General features: G+C 35.6%; 1 protein-coding gene across 1 annotated transcript in view; it reads right to left on the bottom strand.

Moving 5' to 3' along the window:
* Positions 1-20,926, bottom strand: part of USH2A (usherin) — an 843,890-nt gene that overhangs the window by 268,351 nt on the left and 554,613 nt on the right. Inside the window, exons 40-41 of the mRNA XM_031015607.3 lie at positions 10,455-10,605; positions 9,775-9,917 (exon numbers count right to left, since the gene is read on the bottom strand). Of these exons, the coding sequence (XP_030871467.3) occupies positions 9,775-9,917; positions 10,455-10,605 (294 nt within the window). The remainder of the gene's footprint in view (positions 1-9,774; positions 9,918-10,454; positions 10,606-20,926) is intronic.

The raw sequence follows: 20,926 nt of genomic DNA on the forward strand, positions 1-20,926 counted from the left end.
GATATACTTGGATTTAGTAATTGTTTAAAACAGTGTTGATTCTGTGAGTGTGTGTATGCGATTCAGTGTTACAACGAAGGTTGAAATTTTAAATGCAACTGCTGCTTCGCAGGGCCAGTGACTGCAATAATAGTTGGTTATATGAGTATACTTTCACATAACAGGATCCACGTATTTGTCACCAACTGGACTGATGGTAGAATCATAATCACTTTTCGAAGCAAAAGATGTTATCGTGCACTAACTCTGAAATCAAGCTATTTCTGACAATTTGGTAATGTATCCTATTTGAAGAGAAATCCCTAAAAAAACCCTAAAACCAACAGTCTTGGTATAAATCACATTTTCCGTTTTAGTCTCTTGTTAGCTTTCATTTTAAAGCTTTCTTAAAACCACTATGCCATTTCTTACTTTTGCTCCCTCGTATACAGTAGCATTAGCAATTATTATATCAAAATGGGGATACAGCTCCTTTCTCATTTATACTTGTCATCTAGATTTGGCTATTTCCCAGAGAAAAGCAAGTACGAGTCTTGTAAGATATCAATGTTGTTTTGAAATCTAAAAAAACCCCCAAATCCCCTGAGATTGGGTTTCGTAAAATCAATGATGGAGATTCAAGTCTTTAATGTCTAACCTTATCTCACCCTCTCTTCCCCAAAGAGAGTAATATACACTTAAAAATCAGAATATTTTTTATTAGGGTTTTCATCTGGGTCTTGCATAATTATTCCTCATATGTGAACTATCAAACTGTGAGCTTCTTCAGGGAAAAGAAACAACAATGATGCAGTTTGTTCTCTGTGATTGGGGGATAAGGCTTTTATTTCTCCTGCATATGATGATAGTATTATGGGTGAAACATCCATGATAATGAGATGAACTTGCACTTCAAACCCCCACAGTACACAGCCTTTTCTTAAAGATGATCTCTTATCTTGGGAAAGGAGAGATGTTCAATTTCAATTTCATGATTTTTTCCCCCCTCAAAAGCCAGCATACATTTTATTAGCTTCCCGCTCTGGCTGAGTAGATTCGCTGCTCTTGTTGCAGAAGGGTCCTTTAACTTGTGTGATTCTGGAGAGGAAGCTGAAAGCAGCTTAATTAGCTCCTTTGGCTAGGGAAGTGTTAAAACCTGACTCCTGGCACTCTTTCAATTTAGTGCTTTAAAATGATAAGCCGAATCATCTAATTCTATATACAAATCAACTGGCCTGCAACTGCATGGTTGAAAGGGTCACCACAATTATGTAAAACATGAGTAATAACTATAATTGGGGTAGTTTGCTAATACAATAAAAAGCTCTGAACATGAGAAAAGTTATGCTCACAGCAGTAGCTATCACTTTCTAAAGTAAGAATTCATGGATGAAATGACATGAAAAAGATGGTTATAAAATTTTAATGGAATGATAAAAGGCAAAAGTCAGCCTCTCAGCTGAATTCTTAAAATCCCTATATATCACAATCAGCTCCTTAACTGTAAAATCAATGTGGAGTATAACATGTTGTCAATGCGGCTGTCACTGGAGGGGAGACTGGGAGTATGACAGGCACACAGCTCAGCTGGCCGGTGATGAAAATACAACCTTACAGCGCTCTCCGTGGGTGTAATTGTTTAGAGAACTCCCTCCTGGAGCTGTGAACAGGAGCATCCTTTCTGTCCAGATCACAGATTCATATTTCAAACCATTTCATTACAACATTAATAACGGAAAGTAGTTTCATTTTGGCAAATGGAATTATCTTTTATGGGAAACTATTTTGCTCATCAGCTTCAAAAGCTCAGCCCCAGCCTAAAACAGAGTAATAAAATTGTTAACAGAGGAATCTGCTTATTTAGTTTTATATTCAGGTGTGTATATTGGAAAGGGTGTGTGTACACACACTTGTTTGTATTTGTATACATGTGTATGAATACCCAGTTTGAATGACTCACAACTTGAATGTGTATATAACTTTCAGTGGTTCTGTGAGTCTTCTCTACTTGTTTGCTATTCGAGTTACGCATGCCTGATCAGTCAGTTTTCTTGTTACCTTCTCATTGTTGCCCTGAAGCAACATTTTACCATTCTAATTAAAGCCTCACTCAGTTTAAAAACTCTTTTTGGTAATATTAACTCCATAAATGAGTATCCCCTAAATTTACCAGTGAATTAAAAATCAAAGTGGCAAATATATGGATGTATAATTATATAAAGCAATATATTGCATGCTAATTGTTAATGTAGCCTTTTGTTATTCACTATTGATATGTTAACAGAATAATGGATTCTATCTTGTTTTTAATCATGAATTCTTTTATCGATTTATTATTTATACCCCAACTACTTCCCAAAAGAATTTTTGACAGCTCATAATAAAAGACCCAAACGTAAGAGGAGCAATAAAATAAAGAAATATTATTAATCTTGTGATAATAAAGAGGGTACAACAGTTATTTCTCAAAACAAAAATTAAGAATGGGCACTGCAGTTTTGCAGAAAAATGAACTTTCAGCCTGACTCTGATAAAAAAGGAAATGGGCTGTATAACATAGGTTACATTATTTAATGAAAGAAACCTCTGAAGGCTAAAAGGCTGTTGGAATTGGAAGGACATTATTTGATAGTTTGCAAATAGGAGAACCAATATTCGGGAACTATTTTTCTCTATTTCTCCTGATATCAGGAAAGTATTGTTTAGAAAGAATGTTTCAACCTCTAGAGCTGGGGCATATTGTGGGGTGAATCATAGTAGAGTGAGAATTCATGAAGTCAGGAAAACATCCTAAAAAACCTAAAGGTCATCACATTCACTCCTTATATTTGGGCAAAACTTATCTGAATTTTTCCAAATATAGCAAATCAACTCTGTTTACAGGTACATTATCAAAATGAGGAAGATAAAAAGATTAAATGAATCTATGTATTGTTTTAGCATTACAGAATGTTCTTTATAGGCAGGTGCTATAGAAAATGATTATGGCAAACATCCATCTTTTTGTTAATAACCAGCAGTTTTTAGATACTTGGCTCTCTAAGAATTTAAGATTTGAGAATTAAAACTAAACTCATGCCATTAAATATCAACCTGTGGCAATTAGCTTTGAATGATCTCACATAGTCCACTGAGAGTTTTCAAATATTGACAATTTAACTTTTTCGAAGCTAAAGAACAAGAATAGTTTTTTAAAATAGTGAAAGGCCAGCAGATAACATTTCTGGATAATGAGAGGATACACTGTTCCTGCTAAAGTGTCTTGCATATAATACATCCTCAATAAAATTTAAGTAGTGATAATAAGGCAGCTATGATAAAATTATTTTTTATTAATTTCTTAAAGTAAACATAAAAAACTTGATTTTTCATTACTTTCTCCTGCAGTCTTCAGCCGTAAGAAACACCGATATTACAAGCACTCTATATTTGGAAGAGGAGTGTGCTTTAAGTACCCAGGGGAGATTCAAGAGCTCAAGTGGGAAACTGAGGCAAGGTGGATAGAATTTTTGATTAATCAATCCATCCTTTCAAAGGATTCTGTATTGGTCATTTTTGGTTTGAATAAGTTCCTTTTGATCTTACACTATAAAAATAAAATATAAAAATAATTGTAAATATTTGAATTTGTTAATTCTGAAAATTCAGGAATTTGTGGAGAAAATCTATGCAACAGAAAACAAAGTATGTAGTGACATACATGCAGAACCATTTTGCTCTCAAAATCAGAAGATTATAAATGTTATTTTTGATCATGGGTCTTCTGTTCTATGCAAAATAGATACCTGAATTACTGTTTGAAAGGATAAACATGTCAGCAATCAGAGGTTAGTACTTAAGGCAATTGGAAAAATATTTGGAATGGAGAAAGCAAAATAGTTGTGTAGCACTACTGAAACTTGTAGTTCCTCTTTCTTCATTAAATAAAATGTACTCATATACGTTCCACTCTCATTTAAAAAATTCCCATTTTCCTTGTGTTGCGTAGAATGCTCTTAATGATGCAAGTGAAACTTTAAATTCTAAAATGCCCTAAGCATAAGATGTTTGTCACGTAATATTCGTTTTAAAATTTCAGTAATCTTCAGGGCATATGTGCGCTTAAATGATTCGGAAGTCTTACTCTAGAATTATCTTGATCAATTTATCAAATTTTATATCACATGTTTCCTTCCTCTTCCGTTACCCGGTCTCAGAGTATTTTACTCTTATTACAGGTTGTGAGAGTAAAAACAGGAAAAATGGTTTTGTTTTAGAATTCTTTCTACACATCCCTCCCCTTCATTCCGAATAGCACATGATTTGGGGCTGGCAGAAGCCTCTCTAACTAGAACATTCGTTAATCTAGCCAAGACAGCAGCCAATATTGAATCAGACGGACAGCCAGCAGCCTGCCTCTGACCAAGGTAAAAAAATGAGAATCACTTTTGGGATGTCCCTCTCTTACATTCACCTCTTGTCTCCACCCTCCTTGCCTCATACTCAGAGGCTGGAACGACCGACAGGACAACCTGAGAGTCCCTCTCCAGGTCTCGTATGTCAGTGTTCTCTTACAGCAATTGCTTTCCAGCCTTACCCTGAACCAATGGAGATGGTGTAAATTTGAACTTTGATATTAAAGTGCACTCCAAATATAAATCATTTCCAATTCCTCTCCTGGTCTTCTCCTCTGGGTAGGCTTTCCTGGCCCTTATGTTAAGGGACCATGCCCTTCCTCTGGGCTTGCTCTCATGGACAACTCAGCTCTTTCACTCTAACTATGGTTTTACTGTGTGTGCTCCTTGCCAGACAGTGGAAATCTCAAGGGAAAAACAGTGTCATATCCATCCTTGCAACTTTCATATCTCTTTATACCCTGGTACACAGTAGGTACCCAGTAAATGTTTGCTTGAGTTTTTGTGGATTTACTTCAGTCAAACTCTGCTTTTAATCAGTATTTTGAGTAAGAATTTTGGGGCACCTACTCTATGTCAGACCCTTCGCCAGACACTGGTGATAGAAAGATAGTTGAGACAGATCCCTAGGTCTTGAGACGTTGCAGTTCAGAAGGGGATATTGATGATTCACTGGTAAACACAAACCAAAATTCTAAGGGAGCAACAAGAAGGAAAACTTCACAGAGGAAGTGACACTTGAGCTGGGGCTTGATGAATGCGTAGAATTATGTCAGGCAACAAAAGAGGAAGAAGCATGTTCTTTTAGATCTAGATTTCAACTGACCTCACATTGCCTTTCTGTCTTACTCCAGAAGAACCTCTGTTCCTTTGTAAATTACTATGAGTATCTTAAGGATGGATGAAGGTTGCTGAGGGGAAAAGTAAAGCAGGACCCAGGCAGTAAGATAATTTCCTTCATTGCCCTCTCCTCTGTTCACAGTGCAATTATAAATGTGAAAAAATAACAAGATGTAATGCAATGAGCAAATATAGCATGGCAATGGTACAGTCTTGTGTCACCTAATGACAGGAATACGTTCTGACAGATGCACCATTAGGTGATTTCATTGTTGTACAAACGTCCTAGAGTGTTCTTACACAAACCTAGATGGTACAGCCCACTACACAGCTAGTTTGTGTGGTATAGCCTGTTGCTCCTAGGCTACAAACCTGTACAGCATGTTACTGTATTGAATACTGTAGGTAATTGTAACACAATGATAAGTGTGTATCTAAACACAGAAAAGGTACAGTAAAAATATGATATCATAATCTTATGGGTCCACCATCATATATGTGGTTCATCATCAACTGAAATGTTGTGCAGCATATAACTGTACTTAAAATATCACTGTGTCATCAAAATAATGAACAAATGAAAAGTTGTCTAAGTAAACCTACAGAATAAACTGTTCGAATTCCACAGGTTTTATGCAGTAGTGCCTCTTAGATTAGTGGTTAAAAATATAAATATGGAATTTTAAACTACAAATTTGGGAAATGATCAAACATTTTTAAATATATGACAACTAAATTGTTAAAATCTAAAGTGAATTCAAGTTTGGGTTTTTTTTTGAGGGTAGAGAAGTGATTTTTAGAAAATAATTTCAATTTCATTAGTTGATCTAATTGCTTGTGTATGCCATACATGTTTGTCATTAAAATGACTGAAATTAGATATTCCATATTTCAATCTTATTTCCTGGGAAATCTTAAGAGAAACAGATTATCTAACTTTTTTGGGCTGGGGAATCCCCAATTTTAAGAAAAAGTAGGTTAATTCATAGTTAACACAAGGCAGGATTTCGGTAGGCAAAAGAATACATCCACATTTAAGCTGAGGTTTGAAAAACTTGCCCTCCCTGCCAACTCTAATTTCTACATGCATGTACTATACAGAAAACAATTGCAAACATACGAGAGAGAAGGAACAATCATATAATCAGGAGTGATGGTTATCTCTGGTTTCAAGATATCAACATTTTCAGCTGCTAGGCAAGCGCCTTCATTTTATTAATCACATGCTCCCAAGCCTAACATAATCTTAGGACATTTTTGCAAGCTGTGGACATGCCAGGTGCTTGGACTGCCAGCAGCACATTTAAAAAATAATGTGTTGTTTGTATTTATCTGGTTGCAAACAGTTAAACACTACACTGACCAAATTGGCTGGAACAAACATCTTTTATTAACACATGTTTAACAGGATTTAAAATATTCATAGGAAATGTGCATTATTATTATTTGGCATCAGCACACTAGATTTTTAAAAATGCATGGAACTGGATATTGGTGGCACACTGGTGTAAATGACAAATTATTTGAAAAAAAATCTATTAAAATTCTTCACATCCTGTTTCCCTGTCCATGATAACTTCTCTGCACCCACGCATTTGCTTCTCTGGCTGTAGCTCATTGCCTGCCTAGATTTCTCTTTGTGGTTTCACCTGTGTCACAGGCTTGCTGAAAATCACTGTCTTGAAATGTCACACTAAAAATATTGCCATTGGTGACCCATTTTGGCACTGGAAAGCTGTGAGGCTGTGGCTGATGCAGAAAGGTGCCTGTTGATGGTATGGAATTTAAATGTGGGCATGAGGCGACTTCTCTGTTTCATTCTGTAAGACGATATATGAAATTTCTACATTGAAAATTGCACTTTGGGTTGGGTGCAGTGGCTCACACCAGTAATCCCAGCACTTTGGGAGGCTGAGGCGGCTGGATCACCCGAGGTCAGGAGTTCGAGACCAGCCTGGCCAACGTGGTGAAACCCATCTCTAATAAAATTATTTAAAAAATTAGCTGGGTGTGGTGGTGGGCATCTGTAATCCCAGCTACTTGGGAGGCTAAGGCAGAAGAATTGCTTGAACCCAGGAGACAGAGGTTCCAGTGAGCTGACATGGTGCCACTGCACTCCAGCCTGGGCGATAGAGTGAAACGCTGTCTCAAAAAATGAAGGAAAGAAAGAAAAGAAAGAAAGAGAAAGAAAGAAAGAAAGAGAGAGAAAGAGAAAGAGAGCGAGAAAGAAAGAAAGAGAAAGAGAGAAGAAAGAAAGAAACAAGCAAAGAAAGAAGAAAGAAAGAGAAAGAAAGAGAAAGAAAGAGAAAGAAAATTGCACTTTGGTGAGCAGGAGGTGCTGGTCAGGATCAAGTAAGAAGTGTGATTCTGGCATGGAGCTGTCAACATGGGTGTTTTTATAGGCAATGCTTTGTAGCCTTGACAGAAAAACTGCTTGTGCCCAATGCCAATCACTCAGTCTTTGTCAACTCAATTGCACATCCTTTCAGAGATGGCATCCATCTCCACTGACATCTAAAATATACAGTACCCTGTCACCATGTCTCAGGTGCACTGCTAACATAACCTGCAGGTACACATGGCCTCCTTCCAGTTCTTTGCTATGTATGTGATTTCACAGTGTATACACAAAGCAGAGGAAGGAAGAGTTCATTCATTTTGGGGAACGGATTTAAACACAAATAATGGTTATGAGTTGATACCTGCTATTTATTCAAGTGTTACTAATTCTTACTTAAGGAAAATGAAGGGTTAATACCACTCACTTTAAACTCAAGCCCTAAATATCACAACAATGGTAGGGTCTCTGAGTATGAAAATTCTAACCATGTGTATGTATGGTCTATAAGATTTGTTTTATAGTAAAAAGGAGACCAAAGGTAAGTTTGCTCAACAAAGGATGCTATGCTAATTGGTATTTTACAATATTTTGGACTTTTGCTTATTTATGTGCTACCTCCCTGCCTATAGATGGCAGGTCATGGCCCTCATTCAGTAAAAATTGTGGGGAGATTACCGCTGAGGAAGTTTGAGTGTTGCCCTTTCTCTAGGAGAATAAAGAATGCTGTGCCAAAAAAAAATGCTTTCTCCCTTCTTCCAAGAATTCTATTGAGCCATCACCTTTGCAGTGGGTTGAATAATTATTTTTGGCTAATCTTTATTTAGTGCCATCAAGCATGCTGCTATATATAAGAAGGAGATTACAAATCTATCTTCAGTTGTTTCAAATGTTTCTTCAAAAATCTATTTTGAGTGTGAATTCTTCAGTCCATAAATCTGGTGATCATGGTGTCCAGATTCCCCAGAGTGTATGTAATGTTCCTCCTAAAAGGTGGTGAATTAATGCTTTCTGGACTTTGGGTGCCATTTATTGTACTGTGCTGATAATTTACTAAATGATACCCTTGAGAACAAAAACACTGAGTGTCCCCTTGCAAAGTAGCTAACTTTCTCCCAGGGAGTAATTAAGAATTGGAAGAAATGGATTTAAGTAACATACATTATTGCTCATAATGGTGGTTTTTTTTTGTAAAAATAAAGTCAACTTTAAACAAGATAGATTGTACTGATAATGTCTAATTTGATGTCTTATCTTCACTAAAATAATGCAATTAAAGGTATTATAGAAATAAAACAATACATTTAATAAACAATTGATATTGTTGCAAATACCATACCTTTGTGTTAATATCTAGGCTTTTGAAAGTCACTTAACGTTCTCATTGGATATAGAGCCAGCATGGCAATGGGCCAGCAGAGAACATCGCCTAAGAAGCCTATGATTAAAAGACTTGACGAGATTAACTCAAAAAACCTAACTGTTCAAAGATACAATGTCCTTATTCACTCTGTGTAGCTTGATTTAATTTCTAACTTTTCTTTTAAAACCCCTCTACTTTCATATATATGCTTTTATAAGAGGTAATTTGTATAAAACCAAATGTTGTAGTCACGTATGTATTCCCAAATATAATCTAGCAAATATATGCAAAAATAACTTTTTAGTGAACAACTAGAAAATTCTCTTTATTGGTTGAATAAAGAAATCTCAATCCAACTTTTGTAATATACTGCTATCAGATTATACTTCTCTATGCTGAAGGCTGTCTTTGGGGTATGAGTAGAAGCAGGAAAATGAAACCTGTTTCCAGGAACAAGTATATGTAAGCAGCCTCATGAAGTAAGGTCCATATTTCATTTTCTTCTGCCTGCCAGAATTTCTCTGAAACAGAGAACATTCAGTCATAAAGCAGAAGATTACAACCTTTCTCTTGCAGGGCGCTAAGATGTACCCTGAAGGATAGAATGGGGCCATATCATAATTTATAGTGAATTACTTTGTCCTGTCTGTAGGCCTAACCCTCCAACCCTCCAAGACCACATTATTCTTCTTTCTGGAGAGACTGACCACCTTTGCTCACTCTCTTGCCCTAGAAAAGGTTATTGTCACTAAACAACAAGTAAATGAGGGAGGCTCATTTCTTTGCTTTGGAAAAAACTGAAGACATTTTAAACTCCCTATGTAGAAGACATTTGGCTGTGTATTGTTCAGACCACTTACTGTCCTCTGCGGTCATGAATGGAATCCAAGAACTATGTGCACTGCCAAATCCATTGGAGGCAACCAACCGAAACATATACTCTGTGTACGGTTGGAGATCACTCACTTCATAGCTTAACGATGCAGAAGGATTGGAAAATAACCTGTATGGGAAATAAATGTCAATTAGGAAGTTTTCGACATTCAAAAAAATAAAAGCAAGTAAATTTCTTACTACAAAAAAATTTTAGAGGATGTCAACATACATTTAAGTATTGTAATTTTCTGCCATCAAATTAGATCTCTTTTAAAATAAGTAGCCATTGGCTGAGTTTGTAATCTTGTGTTTATACGAGATGTAAATCCTAGTAGTATTGAGACTGACTGCCATGTGGATTTGTAGAATAGGTATTATAATTTGTTAGCGACAGTTCAGACATCATTTTGTTAGTTTCATTGCTTTATGTAATGCATGTGCTCATGAAAAGTTTCAGTGGGAAGAAATCTTACTTTAAATGCTACATAAATGAAAAATAGATATTTTTGCAAAGCAAATGATTATCCTCTAATTGTTTGGGTTTTTTTTGTACTTTTAAAAGGTAACCTATATTTTTTGCAAATGAGAACTGACCTACTCTTCAAAAATGTTATGTCTATATTGTATAACCCAGCTGATAGAATGGACAAAGTAGAATGCTCACTCTAGAAATCCATGGGTGGAGTCGCCAGACCTCATCTGGAGTTGGTATCTGGGAGAGCCAGGAGCGTTATTACGAGCTGGTGTAGACCAGACAACCTGAAGACTGGTTGGAGTGGCAGATGAAAGCCTGGGAGGCAGCACGCCATCTGGAGCTGTCGAAAAACACAGATGAATTAGAGCAGAGAAAACTGTGGAGAACATATGCTGGATGGAATCGAAATGCTCCATATACTGGAAAAACTGTTCCTCAGGATCAACAACAATGTTAAACATGGTCCATTTAATTTAACATTTTCATTCCTGAACTCCTGTACTTCCTTATTGTTCATTTCAACACAATTACATTAGTATTTCAGTCTTAAAAGCCGGCCCCCAAACAGCAAGACAAATGAATAAGCAGCACATTCCCACCTGTACTTCTGTTTATCTAATTGAAAACATGGAGGGAATTTAGTGAAGCAAATATTAAAGTACCTTTTTCACTTAACTCTTTGTTCAACAGACCACAAGCAATTGAACACTGAAGCAGTCCAGATCTCATATTCAACCCCCCGATATCATCCATTGCTGCCTTAATCACACCACTACATGTGAACACAATGTCTTTCTTTTCCTTTTTTTTTTTTTTTGGAGGAAGGGAAGTTAGCTAAAATTGTATTTTTCTGGAATGATAAATAAACATGAGTGGCTGAATACAGCGTATTCCAGCCTTAATGCTCACCCATGAAAATATAAAAAGTAAACTTTTTTCCCTATGTGTTTTATACAATTACCCTTCTCACAGTTATCCCTTCTCCTGCCCTTACTCAATTTTGCAAGTTGGAACATGCATACCACTTTTTCTAGGCTAGTTGAGTCTCCGGCAAATCTGTTCTGACTTCAACATACCTACATGGTACAATCTACCAGGGAAATCTATTTGAATGGTTCTAGAAGGCCTAACAGGAATGTGTAAAACTAAAGCCTATTCTACTAAAAAAAAGTTGATAAGATGACTCTGGTTATTTAATTAATTTTTTCCAACTGGTATAACTCAAATGAGCCTGTCATATCAGCTTGTTCCAAATCATATCAGTTTGTTCCAAAGCTATTCAGAAACTTGAAAGCAAATTCAGCAAAACTCTGTGCCTTTAGGAAAATGACCTAATGACTCCGAGCCTATATTTTCTGATCTCTAAAGTAGGTATAATATTTTTCCTTTATAGAATTGTTGTGAAGTTCAGAGATCATATAAATAAAGCGCCTGATTTTAGACCCTGGTAATTATTAGTCACTAACTATTATTACTATTATTACATTGGACTGACCTGAACTTTCTTTAGCATAATTTAATTGCTAGTAGAATATACTTTCTTGGGAACATTCTGATTATTCTAATATAGGTTCCTAATGACCACAAATTACCAGAGGCCATTGGTGAAGAAGGAGAAGTGATCAAAATAATGAGAACAAATGAAATATCAGGGTCCATTTTCAACTTTATTTTATACATAACCTTGTGTAGTGTGTCAATTTTACGTACTCTCCAATTCAGAAGAAGCTGTCTGTGAACAATGAGGCTAATGAATGACCAGTGATGAGAACAGAAGAATTAGATTACATGTTTCATCAATCTGCTGTAATGGGTTTGAGTTCATTAATAATTTATTCATTTGTTCAATAAACATTTATTAAGGCTCCACTCTGTGCTAAGCAGTACTCTTCATGTGGAAGGAGAACAGCACTGAATAAAATAGACACCACTCCTGCCCGTAGGTAGCTTACATTCAAGTGGAGGGAGCAGGTGGTAAACAAATGAATACTGTGTATACAATAATACCAGGTGGCCATAAGTGCTTTGTAGAAAAATAAAGCAGTGTAAGGAAAGAGAAGGTAAAAAGAATTGGGCAGTTTTAGTTACTAGGTAACAACTTCAATTCGATGGGAAGATTATAGGAAGAAAATGCAATTCAGTGATATTTGAACAGAGACCTCACTGGCATGAGGGAGGTAGCCATCCGAATGTCTGGAGGAAGACTAATCCAGCCAGAGATAGCAGTACATTCAAAGGCAGTAAGGAGGAAACCATTCTGGTTGTGTTTAAGGAACAGTGTGGCTAACATGGACTAACGAGGAGAGGGAGAGGAAAAGTCTTCATAGGAGTTGTAGCCTTCATAGGAGTTGTAGGTCAGCGTATATGTGATCTTTAAAGGCTGAGATGGTGAAATAAACTAGGAAGTGAGTGTTGATAGAATGAGTATAGAAGAGGTCTGAGAACCGAGCCCTGGAATCCACCAAAATGTAGAGGTCAGGAGGAGGCCTCTCTAGGAAAGGATACTGAGAAGGAGTGGTCAGTGAGGTAGGAGAAAAACTGAGAAGGTGCAGACTGGAAGCCGAGTAAAGAAAGAAGGCACACGAAAAAGGAAGAACGTATCAGCTGTATCAACTCGGCTGAGAGTTTAAGGAAGAAGAAGACTGGGAGTTGAAACTTTGCATTTGGCTAAGGGCAGATATTTGATAACTTTGCAAAGAACAGATGCAGTGCAGTGCTGGGCATAGCAGTCTGAGCTAAGGTTGTGAAGAGAATGAGGGGGTAAAGGGCAGATACAGTGAGCTTAGACAACACTTAGAGGGAATTTATTCTAAAAGGGATTAGAAAATGGGGCAGCAGCTAGAAAAGCTCATGATATCAAAGGAAGGTTTTCTAAAGACTGGAAGATGTTGCAGCATATAGGCATGTTTGTTGGAAGAATCTAACACAGATTAGGGGAAATGATACTATAAAAGAAAGAATTGCCAGAGCAAAGTCCTAGTGTGGGAAGAGAGAGGTGAGCCAGCGCACATTTGAATCAATTGAGAGTCAGTGCACACTGGCTGCCAAACAGAGCAGGGATAGTTCTCCCATTGTGCAAAAGTGAATGCACAGATGAAGATGTAGAGCAGTGAGTAGATTCAGTGATGGAATAATAGCAAAGATCTCCTTTGATGATGCCCAGTTTCTCAGTGAGCAAAATAAAAGCAAAGGCTCAGTGACAAATTGGGTGGATGAAATGGAGGCTTGAAGAAAGAGGAAATGATATGAAATAATTCTCTCAATTAGTAAAAGTGTGGCATGACTAGAAAGTGCAGGAAGATTGCTGTCCAGGGCCAACTATCCACTTCTTACCTTCACATTTTTGGTTTGAAGGACATTCATTGCTAAAGGCTTTTTAGTTGATATTTTATCTATGAACACAAATGGTTTTAAACAATCATAATTTATTTGACATATATACTTTAATTGATTTATAATAAGTGCACACATAGAAAAAAAGCACTGTGAAAACACAGGCAAAAAGTAAAGTGCAAAATGCATACAATGTATAACATATAAAACCATGTCTCTCTTTTGATTATTTTTGTCTAATTTTTCTACATCAAGGAGTATAATGCAATTGAAAATCCAAATTCTGAATTTCAAGTCATTAGCCCTGAAAAAAATAGTTTTTAATATGCACACAAAACCCCTTATGTGTTAAAAACTACATTATCTTTCTATTAAGAAAGTAGGAAGAAGTGCCCCAAAGTAGGCTTTATAATAATAATAAGATGTCACGAGTTCTCTTCTGAGTAATAACAAAACAATATGCTCCACTAAATTGGTACACTTTGAATATATTAAATTGCAAAATATTTCCAAACAGAATGGTCATCTTAAATTATTTGTATATAACTACTCATTCTGTATGCTTCCAGTAACACTGAATTCTGGAAACCTTCCTTTCCCCTCTGTTTAACCCCTTTTATCCTAGATTTAATCCTTAGAGGCTCCTTAGCACCAAAGCAATAACTGGGAGCCAGCCATAATTCCACTGCTGGTTTCTTAACAGAAGAGCCCTGTATCCATCAGCTTGATATATTGTCTCCAAGATGCTCTGTTGCTCAAAGAGCTTCTCTCAAGTTTAATATGACCCTCACGGGGCAAACACTCCAAGACAATCTCCTGAATCAACACATCTTGTCCAGTAAATACTAATTCTACACAGCGACTAGATAAAACAGCTATCTCAATCTATAAATTCAAAGGAAGTGGGTTTTTAATAAAATTTCAAATTTAACCTGCTTCAGAAAATCAAATTCATACAAAACATTAAGCAATAAATTAAATCACAGATTGGAATAATTGAGATGGTATAATCTTTTGAATGTATAATTTTATTAAACTTTAAAAATGATATACGCCACTGGACTCTCATCTATATGAAAAACAAAAGAAAACAAAAAACCAAATAGACAATGACTTATACATGTCCTAAACTTCTCTAAGAAAACAAAACAAAATAAAACAAACAAAAAATATAAAATGATTTATTTACACATGTCCTAAACCTTTGCTCCCTGCAGATTTATAAAACTCTGGGGGTGAGCTCTCAAAGGCAAAAACAGAGGCTTTACAAATGTAGTTGGTGACTACCAAGTCTGTGGGGACAAGAAGAAGAATATTTTAGGGAGAAAATGAATTCACTGTGCTTTCCATATGAACTGAATTCTTTCTCAGGACATCCCACCAACATGTTACTTTTGTGGTGTGTTTTCTTTTTTGCCTGTGTGTGTGCATTTCAAAATAGTGAAATAAAATGCTGCATTAAAATATCAAATAAGCCTGTAATATTTTGTATCAAATTCAATTCTATAATACAAGATAATGAATACCACTCTGCAAGGTTCTTGTTAGAGGCAGGGAAAGGGCAGAATAGGTAGAAGGAGGAATAAAATAATCTACTTTATGTTCAACAGATTAGACCTGACTCAAATAACTGTATCACCAAAAAAAAGAGTACTCAGCACAAAAGAGGTATAAATGCTACAGGGGACTCCGAAGTTAGAAACTCACTTCCAGGGGTGCACTGGGCCTTGTCTTTCAGAGATCCCTGGCTTGCAAAGGCACTGCCCTGGGGTACTATCAGTTGTTCATCCAGGTTAATGATGTTCTCAGCCTCATTCCCTAGGGCTCCCACCAACTCTTCCTGTGCTCATTCCATTTAGATGTGGTGCTTCTTGCTAATTCACTAGGAATCTGACTCTAGCCTACCCCAAATTATCCCCTCACTTCAGGGATTACATTTTTGGCATTCTCATTTAGGCTTCTCTGTTAACATTAGAGAAACTGTGGCCTTTTACCTATATGCTGCATTGCTGAATAGCCTGGCACATATTCAAAATCCTTGGATTACACATTTCTTCATCATTTTCCGAAATAGCTACATATGAGCAAGGGTTTTAAATTCTACTTGCCAGAATGGAAAATTAAAGTTCAGACACATATATTGAGTCATTGAGTCATGAACAAATTGAAAACAGAAGGCAAGACTCGATTTCCAGTCACTAAACCATATGTCATTTAAAAAGATATTAATTATGAGGAATATGCAGATGTGCTAACAAATGGACAGTCAACCTTGAACACAAGGATGCGCAAACAGAGCAGCATTAAATGGTGACAAGTAGGTTAAAATAGATTTCATGTTCACAAAACAGTCTTTCACCAGAGCGAACTTTTTGAAAGCATACTGTGTACAAGGTTATTTAACATAATTATTTCTAATCCTCAGAATTACACTCCAAAATTGTAGTGTTTTCGCTTTGTAGGATATACGGAATAAGGTGAGGCTCAGAGAGAAGTTAAATATTTTATTTCAAATCGCAGAACTGATGTAACTGGCACACTGAGGATTCTAACATGGGCCGTTTAAGTTCAAAGGCAGTGTGCTCTTAATTTTACACCCTGAAACAGCCTGCTATAGTAAATGATTTATAATATGGAATAACTATTAAATATATTAAATCTATATAAAAGCAAACCATTTACAATATTAAATAAATAAATTTCAATAAATGTTGGATTTATTTTCTGTCCAGGTCATATTCTTAAACAGTACCTCCCGGTCTTATTTCTTTATCATAGCAGGGATTCCCATCATTCCACAAGGTATCACACACAGAACTACTAGTATGAATTTGCCACATCTCCAGAATTAGTCAACATCCACAGAAATTCAATGCAATGTAAAATGGAGAAGTCTTCATGTTAGCGAGAGAAAAAGTATATTTTAAAAATTGTGTTTTCGTAGGTATGTCATGGATCTGATATTTGACCATAGAATATTCAAAAATAAAACAACAGAATCTTAAAATCAGAAGGCAGAAATCTTAAAAGTCACCAACTTTATCCTCTCACCAAATAAGGAATCCTTACCTAGAACATCCCAGACAGATGACCCCAGGCCTCTGCTTGTGCCTTACCAGTGACAGGAAAATAGTCACTTGGCAAGTTGTCCCATCACATTATTGAATAGTCTTATCATTGGAAAGCTCTTTCTGATGTAGAACAAATAATTGTATGGGTTCTACAAAACTTAGGGCAAATATAACCTTTTGTTCACATTGAGACATTCTGAGTGAAATGGGGCACTCTAAGTAATTAATAGGAGTGAACTGAGCTGCAGCAGGCACAAACTGGGACTATCTTGGGCAAAAGGTGCATATGGTTGGTCATGCTAATAACACTGAACTCCTTAGAACCTTACCTCTAATCCCTGAGAACAAGCTTCTGGTGCCATTCGTGGGCTAGAACCTCAGGTATTTTTAAGCATTTGTCTTCCTTTCCACTAAATTTCCCCATTTCAGGTTAAACATCTCTGTTCTCTCCAACTAGTTTCCATATAGTATGTTTTCTCAACCATTTTCTAGCCTTGTTAACTGATTTGGATGTGTTCCAGTTTGAGAATGCCTTTTAAACTTACACTCCTTGTGCATTTGGATCACAGCCCAACACAGGAAGACACTGACTTTCCTTTCTTCAAGTGATGCTGCTGCAACTTCACTGAGCATCTTAATTTTGGCCTGCTTAAATTAATATTGGAGTTCATCAAGTTCATTCATATCAGCTATGTAGCTGACTCAAAATGGTCATATAGATAGCTGACCATACCAGATTAATTATTTTCTAATGTATACATAGTCTTAAAGGACTGTTAAAGGAGCAAAGTAATTAAAAAGATACCATGGTGCCCAACACAGTGCTTTGTCTAGGAAAGATCCTTTAAAAACTGGATGAATGGATGAATGAATCAATGGTTGGAAAGATGGATGAGTTGATGGGGGAAAGATGGATGAGTTGATGGGGGAAAGATCTGCAGAGAAAATTATTTCTCTCATTATCCCAACAATTGTTAGAATCCTGAACATATTTTCTATTTACAAATAAATTACAAAAAAATGTGAAAAATATTTTTAACATAAATGAGATTAATTGCTTGGAGGTATTATCAAATGAAATCTGAAATACTACTTTAGAGTACATTCATTTTATCATTCGTTTCTCTCAATGTTCTTATTTCACAGATACAAAAACTGAGGTTAGAAAAGGCTAAGCAACATTTCTCAATGAATAGTAGATAGAAACCTGTGGTTTCATACGTCCCTTTTGTTTTCAAGACCATAGTTCATCTCTCAAAACCCCGTTAAATTTTAAATTTAAGTCTAATTATTGCTTTGTCCCATGATAAACCAAGGTAATGATAACATAAACCATTTGAGAGCAGATATGCTTTTTATTTATCTTTGTAAACTTCAGAGCACTTAACAAATTTTGAGAGTTTAGTATTGCTCATGAAATACTTATTAAACAAATGATAAAATTTAGCTCTTGGAGAACTAAACAGAACTCTTTTAAAAGTACTACCTGTATTTTCCTAAGTACAAATATGTTTATGATATAAACTTTAAAGATTATAAAACAAATGAAGAAAACAATGATCCATAATTACACTACCCAGAGATAGCCATGGTTAAATTATTATAGATAATCTTTCCTGTCTTTTTTCTATACAAATATATGTGCACATAATTAAGAAAAACATTAAGATGAATACTTACATATTATTTAGTAAACTTTATTTGCTTTACAATATATGCCAGTAAGTATTTTTGGTAGCATGACTTTTCAAATAATTGCATGTACTATTTTTATAGATGTGGAACATTCACTTAACAAAGCTGACATTGTTGGATACAGAATGATGCATCTTTAGGGACACTTTTTAGAGTTATTGGGTAAACGTGGATGAATGCTCTACTATTTCAGATATTAGTTGACTAATTGTTTTCCAGAACATTGAATTTATACTACCATCACTAAGGTATGAGTGGTCCACTTCCCAGTATCCCCATCAAAATGAGTATTTTATATAATGCCTATATATATCTATATATACATATATAATAATAATACAAGTATATCATTAAATATATTATATATCTACACGTCATATAATTTGTATATAATTACATATGACTGATATAATGTATGTGTGTGTATATATATATAATAATTCATTAACTCAGCAGCTATTTAAAAGTCATCTATTATATGCCTAGCACTATTCCGTAACCTGGGAATATAGTAATGAACAAATTAAAATGGTTTTTATTAAGAGGGGTGAGATGAAAGACAAAAAAAGATAAAGGCAAAACTATAGAGACGATAAAAAGTGATCAGAGTTTGCCAGGGGTTGGGGGAGGGCTGTATGAATGAATAGATGGAACGCAGAGGCTTTTCAGAGCAGTGAAGCTACTTCGTATGACACTATAATGGTAGGTACATGTCATTATATATTAGCCTAAAGCCATAGGATGTACAACAACAAGAGCGAATCTTAGTGTATACTATGGACTTTGGGTAATAAAAACATGTCAGTGCAGGTCCACTCTGTGGAAGAGGATGATAATGGGTAAGGGTATACACGTGTGGAGGCAAGGATAAATGGGAACTCTGCACCTTCTGCCCGATGTTGCTGTGAACCTAAAGTTGCTCTTAAAAATAAGGTCTACTAACATTTAATGAGAAAAAAAAAGCATTTCTAATATAAGGGCATTGAGAGTGACGAGGGAGGGAGTGGAGCAAAGTTAGCATGTTAGATGCGATAGGCAGAGAAGGCCTCTCTGATGAGGTTTTATCTGAGTTGAGATTTGCAAATCACTGGGAGAAGCACAAATGAAGCAGACCCAAGGCAGAAGCCTCATTGACGTGAGTCTGGAAAGTATTGTTTATAGAGGATTTGGTGATGGAACAGATGTAGGGATGTAGAGAATGAAAGAAGGATGCTTGACTCCTAAGCTTCTGCTCTAAGGGAGGGACACTTGGTGTAGGAAGAAAAAAAAATTGTTGGTTCTGGATTGCCTAAGATATTTTTAGAAGGCCATTGGCTACGGGGGACTGGAGTTCATGTGTTTAGGCCTGAGCATATACATAAGGAAGGTGTCAGTCTATAGGTAGCACTGAAAACCAAAAGACTATGATTGAAATATTTACAACATGCTTATTGGCCATTTACCATTTCTTAATTTCTAGAATGCTTGTTCATGAATTTTTTCCAATGAAAACTTTTTTACCTTTTATAAGCTTTTTATTATATTAGATAATCCTGAACATTTCACACTTTTGTCACTCTCCTTTACGTTCAATTAGCACTTTTTACATTTTTAACTTAATTAGCTGATTAGCAGCTAATTAATGTCTTTATTGTAATGTCTTTATTTAGAGTTTATTTTGATTAAATCACAGAAGAGGCAGATCTGTGTATTGGTTAAGAGCCAACTTATCTGGCTTCAAATCCTGATTGTGCTACTTACTGAGCAAGTAACAAAATCTCTATGTGCCTCAGTTTCTTCATCAACGAAAGAAAGATTAAGATGGTATATATTTCATAGAGTGTGGTTGGGAGGATTACATAAGTTAATGTATCAAGTGGTTACACAATATAATATATACATAATATAATAAAGTACACATCATAAGTACTATATAAGTGTTTGCTATTGTTATGATCTTTATCTTACCCCCAATGTCTATCACATGATCCTGTCATATCGTTACTCACACCATAACTACAATCATGCTTTACTCATTTATTATTTCTTAGTAACATCAATCAAAGTATCTTCTTAAGTATTACTAAGTCATTTAATGTATCCCAAAAAACTATGAACATTTGTTCATAGTTCCTTTTAAGTTACTTGAAGATAAGCACTGTACATTCAGATTTATTGTTTCTCTCTGTAATTTTCTTACCCATCCTTGATGACATCATAATTGAGATCGCTCTGGATACATTATTTGTAATAATAATATTTATGAAATTACAAAGTCTGATCCTGTAATATTTTGTAACCACTTAAAAAATTCACAAGGTTTAGAAAAAGTATGTTCTGCTCATACCCAACACAGAGCTTAAATTACCCAGCCATCTTAGTTTTAATCACTTGAGAACAATTTTTTTCTTAATTTTTAAATTTTTTTTAATTTGTGGCATATAGGAGGTATATTTATTGGGGCACATGAGATGTTTTGATACAGGCATGCAATGTGAAACAAGCACATCATGGAGAATGGGGTATCCATCCCCTCAAGCATTTATCCTTTGAGTTACAAACAATCTAATTACATTTTTTATT

Source organism: Gorilla gorilla, chromosome 1 (assembly GCF_029281585.2).
Source record: "Gorilla gorilla gorilla isolate KB3781 chromosome 1, NHGRI_mGorGor1-v2.1_pri, whole genome shotgun sequence".
Taxonomy (NCBI): domain Eukaryota; kingdom Metazoa; phylum Chordata; class Mammalia; order Primates; family Hominidae; genus Gorilla; species Gorilla gorilla.